This window comes from Rhincodon typus, chromosome 7, assembly GCF_021869965.1.
Source record: "Rhincodon typus isolate 14 chromosome 7, sRhiTyp1.1, whole genome shotgun sequence".
Lineage (NCBI taxonomy): Eukaryota > Metazoa > Chordata > Chondrichthyes > Orectolobiformes > Rhincodontidae > Rhincodon > Rhincodon typus.
The window spans coordinates 78,854,477-78,861,718 of NC_063338.1; the positions used below are offsets into that span (position 1 = coordinate 78,854,477).

The 7,242-nt window shown below is 43.6% G+C and overlaps 1 protein-coding gene across 1 annotated transcript in view; it reads left to right on the forward strand.

Moving 5' to 3' along the window:
• Nucleotides 1-5,547: 5,547 nt before the first annotated feature.
• The window catches only part of LOC109931092 (spermatogenesis-associated protein 24-like), a 17,780-nt gene continuing 16,085 nt past the window's right edge, over nucleotides 5,548-7,242 (forward strand). Inside the window, exons 1-2 of the mRNA XM_048599245.1 lie at nucleotides 5,548-5,619; nucleotides 5,734-5,829. Coding sequence (XP_048455202.1) covers nucleotides 5,548-5,619; nucleotides 5,734-5,829 — 168 coding nt within the window. The remainder of the gene's footprint in view (nucleotides 5,620-5,733; nucleotides 5,830-7,242) is intronic.

The window sequence follows — 7,242 nt, forward strand, 5'->3', positions numbered from 1 at the left end:
GCACTTGTATGCCATAACTGGAGAACGAAATGACTTGTAACCATATAGTACCCTACATGAATTCAGACATCGTAAAGCATTTAAAATATTAGCAAAGATCAGTAGCTCGGGTTGTGGGTGAGGTTGTTGACTTGCTCGCCAAGCTGGCTTATTCTCATTCAGACGTTTTGTCACCATGCTAGGTGACATCATCAGTGGAGCCTCCGATGAAGCAATGTTATTCTACCCTGCTTGGAATTTATACTGTCCGGTCCATTATGATGAGTACTGTCATTTCCGGTTTTTATCTGTTTGGGTTTGTATATGGCGTCCAATTCTATATATTTGTTGATTTAAGTATGGGTGGAGAACCATGCCTCTAGGAATTCCTGTGCGTGTCTATGTTTGGCTTGTGCCAAAGCCAAAGCCAATCCCAAGCCAAACATTGAAACGCACGGGAATTCCAAGAGGCATTGTTCTCCACCCATACTTCAATCAACAAACATGTAGAATTGGACCCCATATATAAACCCATACAGATCAAAACCGGAAATGACAGTACTCATCACAACGGACCGAACAGTATAAATTCCAAGCGGAGTAGAATAACATCGCTTCATCAGAGGCTCCACTGATGATGTCACCTAGCATGGTGATGAAACGTTTGAACAAAAACAAGCCAGCTCGGCGAGCAAGTCAACAACCTCATCCTAAAGCATTTATTTCTTTTTAAAATTTCATTATGGCGTTGAAGTAGGTTATAGAGTCATAGAGTCATAAAGCATGGAAACAGACACTTCAATCCAACTAGTCGACTTCGACCATGTTCCCAAACTAAACTAGCCCTACCTGTCTGTGTTTGGCCCATATTCCTCCCAACCTTTAGTCATGTACTTATCCAAATGTCTTTTAAACAGTGTAACCATACCTCCATCCACCATTTCTTCTGGTAGTTGAATTCCACACACAAACCACTCTCTGTGTAAAAATGTTGCCCCTGATGTTCCTTTTAAATCTTTCTCCTCTCACCTTAAAAACATGTCCCCTAGTTTTGAACTCCTCCACCTAGGGGAAAGACCCTTGTCATTCACCTTATCTATGCCCTTCATGATTTGATAAACCTCTATAAGGTCACCCCTCAACCTCCTATGCTGCAGTGAAAGGAGTCCTATCCTATCCAGATTATTTTTCTAACTTAAACCTTCCATTCCCAGCAACATCCTGGTAAATCTTTTCTGAACTTTCTCCAGTTTAAAAATATCCTTCCCATAACAGTGCAACCAGAACTGCACATGGTACTCCAGAAGGGGCCTCACCAATGTACTGTATAAATTCAACATGATGCCTTGATTTCTATATTCAAAGGTCTGGGCAATAAAGGCAGGTGTGCGAAACGCTTTCTTAACCACCCCGTCTTCAGGCACGGGTTTAACAAATATTTATTGAGTCAATGTTGGGAGAGCCTACCTCAGAGGATTCTAAGGAATTACTGTGCCAACCAGTAAGAAACACTTGATATTTATACATTGCAAGTCAGGTAGAAGGTACATTACTCGAATTCCAAAATGGTCTGTTTCAATGAAATAAGTTGTTTCCAACATATCAAAAATGCCAGTGGTGCCTAACGTCTCTGGTCTTAATCTATTCCACCTTTCTTCTGTGCTGTTCTGTCAACCTCGAGGCCCCCATAATTGTACCTGACAGGCTGCCCTATAAGCGGCATTTTGAGCTTGCTTATGTGTTTTAATTCTTTTTAAACTGACAAGCTTTCTTGAATATGAATAAAATGAATTCTATAATTAATATTATTTAAGCAGGCCAGCTAAATTTCTGACTTCTTTCTAATTTAAAAACCGAAAGAATTGCGGATGCTGTAAATCAGGAACAAAAACAAAGTTGCTGGAAAAGCACAGCAGGTCTAGCAGCATCTGTGAAGGAAAACAGAGTTAACGTTTCGGGTCCAGTGACCCTTCCTCAGAACACAGATGCTGCCAGATCTGCTGAGCTTTCCGGCAACTTTGTTTTCATTCTTTCTAATTTAATTGATTAGCCCATTTTAAGATTTTATTAATCTGCCCCCAAATAGATTGATGTAGGGTTTACCCAAGCCATAACCAGTATTTTCCCCATACAATGGGATGTAGACATCACTGGCTGAACCAGCATTTATTTCCCATCTGTAATTACCCTGGAGAAGGTGGGGGTAATGAAGGAACAATGTGCTAATTCCAAATAACATGATCTGTAGTTTGGAAAGGAACCTTCAGGTGTTGGTATTCCCATGCATCTGCTGGTCTTGGACACTTACATGGGAGATGTTGCAAGTTTAGAAGGTGCATTTGAGGGAGTTACTACTTGGTGAGTTACTACATGGCATCTTGTAGATGGAACATAGTGCTGCCACTGAGTATCAGTGGTAGAGAAAATGAATGCTCAAGATGTTGGTTGAGATGCCATTTCAGCAGGCTGCTTTGCCCTGGATTGGATTAAACTTCTTGACTGTTGGTGGATCAGCACGCATCCAGGATAGTGGAGAGAATTTGAATAACACTTCTGATTTATGCTTTGTTCACCAGGCGTCGGGGAGAAAGGAAGTGAATTATTCTCCACAGAATTGCTAGTGTGTGTCCTTCCCATTAGCCAGGGTATATCTATGATTGGTGTAGTTCAATTCCTGGTCAATCGTAATCCTCAGAATGTTGATAATGGGAGACTCAGTAATGGTAATGCCATTGAAGGTACAAGCGGTCATGTGTAGATTCGCTTTAATCAGTTAGAAGGTTTTTATTGATTAATATGTACATGTAAATCCCTGAATTCCTTACAAACCACGGTCCTGAGAGAACTAAAGGTTTTACCAGTGTAAAGAAGAGGTGACATTTTAGGTCATCAATGCATGTTAGGTGTAAGGCCTTGTTTAGAATCTGTGCTTTAGTTTGGAGTCAGACTGGTTTTATTTCTAAAGTAGGAATTTATAAAACACCATATTGTGAAAACTGTCTATAAATTCTGTGCTTTTTGAACAAAACAGAATGTGTATGCAAATACAAATTCACCCCAGAGATTCATTGCAAATACAAATTTACTCCATAGATTCACATATATGTATGTGTATGTGTGTGTGTGGGTGTGTGTGTGTGAGAGATTGAGGGAGAGAGAGAATGTGTGTGTGTGTGTGTGTGTGTGTGTGTGTGTATGCGTGAGTGAGAGTGTATAGTGTTGGGGGAGCGGTGGGGGGTTACCTGTAGTGTGACTTAAACCCAAGATCCTGGTTGAGGCCGTCCTCATGGGTACGGAACCTGGCTATCAGCCTCTGCTCGGTGACTCTGTGTTGTTGTGTATCCTGAAGTCTGCCTTGGCAGATATTTATCCGAAGATCCGAGGCCGAATGTCCTTGACCGCTAAAGTGTTCCCCCACTGGGAGGGACCATCCCTGTCTGGTGATTGTTGCGCGGTCTCTACTCATCCTTTATCGTAGCGTCTGCATGGTTTTGCCAATAGACCATGCTTCAGGGCATCTTTGCCTGCAGCACATGAGATAGACGACATTGGCCGAGTCACATGCGTATCTGCTGTGTATGTGGTGGGTGGCGTTCCCACGTGTGATGGTAGTGTCCGTGTCAATGATCTGACATGTCTTGCAGAGGTTGCCGTGACAGAGTTGTATGGTGTTGTGGTCAATGTTGTCCTGAAGTCTGGGTAGTTTGCTGTGAGCTATGGCCTGTTTAAGGTTTGGCAGTTGTTTGAAGGCGTGGGGAAGATCATTGTCATAATGTGTTGAAGGCTGCGAAGAACATGGCATAGTTTCTCTGCTCCTGGGAAGTACTGGACGACGAAGGGCACCCTATGTAAGTATCCCATGTTTGTCTTCTGAAGAGGTCATTACAGGTTTTTACTGTGGCACTTTGGAACTGATGATCAGTGAGTTGTGCACTGCATCCTATTCCTATGAGGGCGACCTTCAACACCTTCGGGTGTCTGTCTCTTTCCTCCTCATCCAAACAGATTCCGTGTATGTGTAGGGCTTCTCTGTAGGAGATGGCTGTTTTAACATGTTTCGGGTGGAAGCTAGAAAAGGGCAACATCGTGAGATTATCTGTAGGCTTGCGATAGAGTGATGTACTGAGGTGTCCATGAATGAAACTGATTCTAAAGAGGAGTCCATGGCAAGTCTGATAGTGGGATGAAACTTTCTGCTATCACTATGTAGTTGTTTCAGTGATTCCTCACTATGGGTCGAAAGGAAGAAAATGTCATCAATGTATCTAGTGTATAGCGTTGGTTGGAGATCTTGCACAGCAAAGAAGTCTTGTTTGAACCTGTGCATGAAAATGTTGGCATATTAGGCTGCAAATCTGGTCCCCACGGCTGTTCCGTGTGTTTGGACGAAGAGCTGGTTGTCGAAGTTGAAGACGTTCTGGTCAAGGATGAAGTGGATGAGTTGTAGGATGGCATTTGGACAATGGCAGTTGTTGGTATTGAGTACTGAGGCTGTTGTCGTCGTGAGAGATACTGGTGTAGAGTGTTGAAATGTCAATTGTGATGAGGAGTGTTCCTGGTTCGACTGATCTGTGGGTGCTGAGTTTGTGTAAGAAATCTGTAGTGTCACGACAGAAGCTGGGGGTTCCCTGTACAATGAGTTTTAAGATGCCCTTGACATAACCAGAGAGGTTCTCACACAGAGTCCCATTGCCTGACACGATGGGATGTCTGGGTGTGTTAGCTTTGTATGTCTTTGGGAGGCAGTAGAAGTCCCCTATGCGGGAGGTGCGAGTGATGAGAGTGCGTAGGGTATTCTGAAGAACTGGACCAAAAGTCTTGACCAGTCTGTTGAGCTCACAGGTGTGTTCTTTGGTTGGATCGGCAGGCAGTTGTCTGTAGTGTTCCTCGTTGTTCAGCTGTCAGTATGCTTCCTTGCAGCATTTTGTTCTATTCTGTATGACAATAGTTCCTTTTTGTCTGCTGGTTTGATGACAATGATGTGATTGGTCTTGAGAGCATGGACGGCGTTGCGTTGTGCCTGGGTAATGTTTTGCGCCACCTTGTGCGCCAGCTGATGAATCTGGCATTCGCGCATTCCCTGATCCCTTGAGCATAGCTGTCAAGCCTTAGGCAACGGCCCTCCGATGGGTCCCATTCGACTCTTTCTTTGCCAGATCCCCCATGGATCTCTCTGTCGACTGATCCGGTTCGTTGGTTGTCTCATTGGGCTCACTGCTGACATCTTGGAAGAATTCCCAGAGTCTCATTCATCTGATGAATTCCTCTGTGTCTGCCATGAGACCAGTGGGGTCCATTTTGGTGGTGGGCCAGAAATTGAGACCTCGGCTGAGAACTTTGATTTTGTCTCGTTGAAGGGTGTGGCCAGATAAGCTGATGATTGATTTTCCCGTGGCGTTACTGCCTTCGACTGTGGTACCAGGGGAGACTTGGTTCTTGCTGGTGCTGATGCCAAGTTTCTCCAGTTTTGTGTTCTTGCTGTGCATGTAAGTGGTGGAGTTCTGTTCCCTCATCTGCTTGGCAGTGTCTCATAACTGTACTGCTGTACCTTGAGCGCAAGCTGAGAATATGGACTCCTATCCTGATTTCAAGTTTACGGCACTTGCTGCAGAGTTGGTGTACGAGATGATTAAGGAGTTTGTGAGAGGTGCGATAGCAAAGTCTCTCAGCGGAATTAGTGTTGTAGATTGACTTGAGTGGGTTTGTGATCCGTGGTCGTTTTGGGATCTTTTGTGCTTCCTTGCATTTTTGTAGAAACTTGATGTCTGTGTTGATATGTGCAATTTTCCTGGAGATCCTCTCCTCTTTGAGCTGGTAGTTGGTGGTGTCGATGATAACCATGATGTGGAGGTGCCAGTGTTTGACTGGGGTGGACAAGGTTAGAAATCATACGATACCAGGTTCTTGTCCTACAGGTTTATTTGAAAACAGAAGCTTTCAGAGCCTTACTCCTTCTTCAGGTGTGAGGGCCAGAGGTACTATCAGACACAGAATTTACAAGTAAAAGATCAAAGGGTCACACCATCGATGAGGATGCACTAAACGAACCTAAGATATTGTTAAATCTTGAATCACTTAGAAGGTTTTAATTGATTAATATGTTTATGTAAATCCCCAAATTCCTTTTAAGTCACAGTCCTGAGAGAATTAAACGTTTTATCAGTGTAAAGAAGAGGATTTCATTTTAGGTCAGACAATGGATGTTAGGTGTGAGGCCTTGTTTAGAATCTGATTGTGTTTTGGTTTGGAGTCAGACTGGTTTTATTTCTAAAGTAGGAATTTATAAAACACCATATTGACTAATTGTCTATAAATTTAGTGCTTTTTGAGCAAAATAAAATGTATCTGCAAATACAAACTGCCCCCATAGATTCACACAGAGATAGTAAGAACTGCCGATGCTGAAGTGGAGATAACATAGTAGGCTGATGGAGAAAGTGAAGTCACATGGGGTCCAGGGTGTACTAGGTAGATGGGTAGAGAACTGGCTGGGCAACAGGAGACAGAGAGTTGTAGTGGAAGGGAGTTTCTCCAAAAGGAGAACTGTGACCATTGGTATTCCACAGGGATCCGTGTTGGGACCACTGTTGTTTGTGATATACATAAATTATCTGGAGGAAGGTATAGATGGTCTGATTAGCAAGTTTGCAGATGACACTAAGATTGGTGGAGTAGCAGACAGTGAAAGGGACTGTCGGAGAATGCAGCAGAATAAAGATAGATTGGAGAGTTGGGCAGAGAAATGGCAGATGGAGTTCAATCCAGGCAAATGCGAGGTGATGCATTTTGGAAGGTCCAATTCAAGAGCGAACGATACGGTAAATGGAAAAGCCCTGGGGAAAATTGATGCGCAGAGAGATCTGGGTGTTCAGGTCCATTGTACCCTGAAGGTGGCAATGCAGGTGGATAGAGTGGTCAAGAAGGCATACGGCATGCTTTCATTCATCGGACAGGGTATTGAGTACAAGAGTTGGCAGGTCATGTTACAGTTGTATAGGACTTTGGTTCGACCACATTTGGAATATTGCGTACAGTTCTGGTCGCCACATTACCAAAAGGATGTGGATGCTTTGGAGAGGGTGCAGAGGAGGTTCACCAGGATGTTGCCTGGTATGGAGGGCGCTAGCTATGAAGAGAGGTTGAGTAGATTAGGATTATTTACATTAGAAAGACGGAGGTTGAGGGGGGACCTGATTGAGGTCTACAAAATCATGAGAGGTATAGACAGGGTGGATAGCAAGAAGCTTTTTCCCAGAGTGGGGG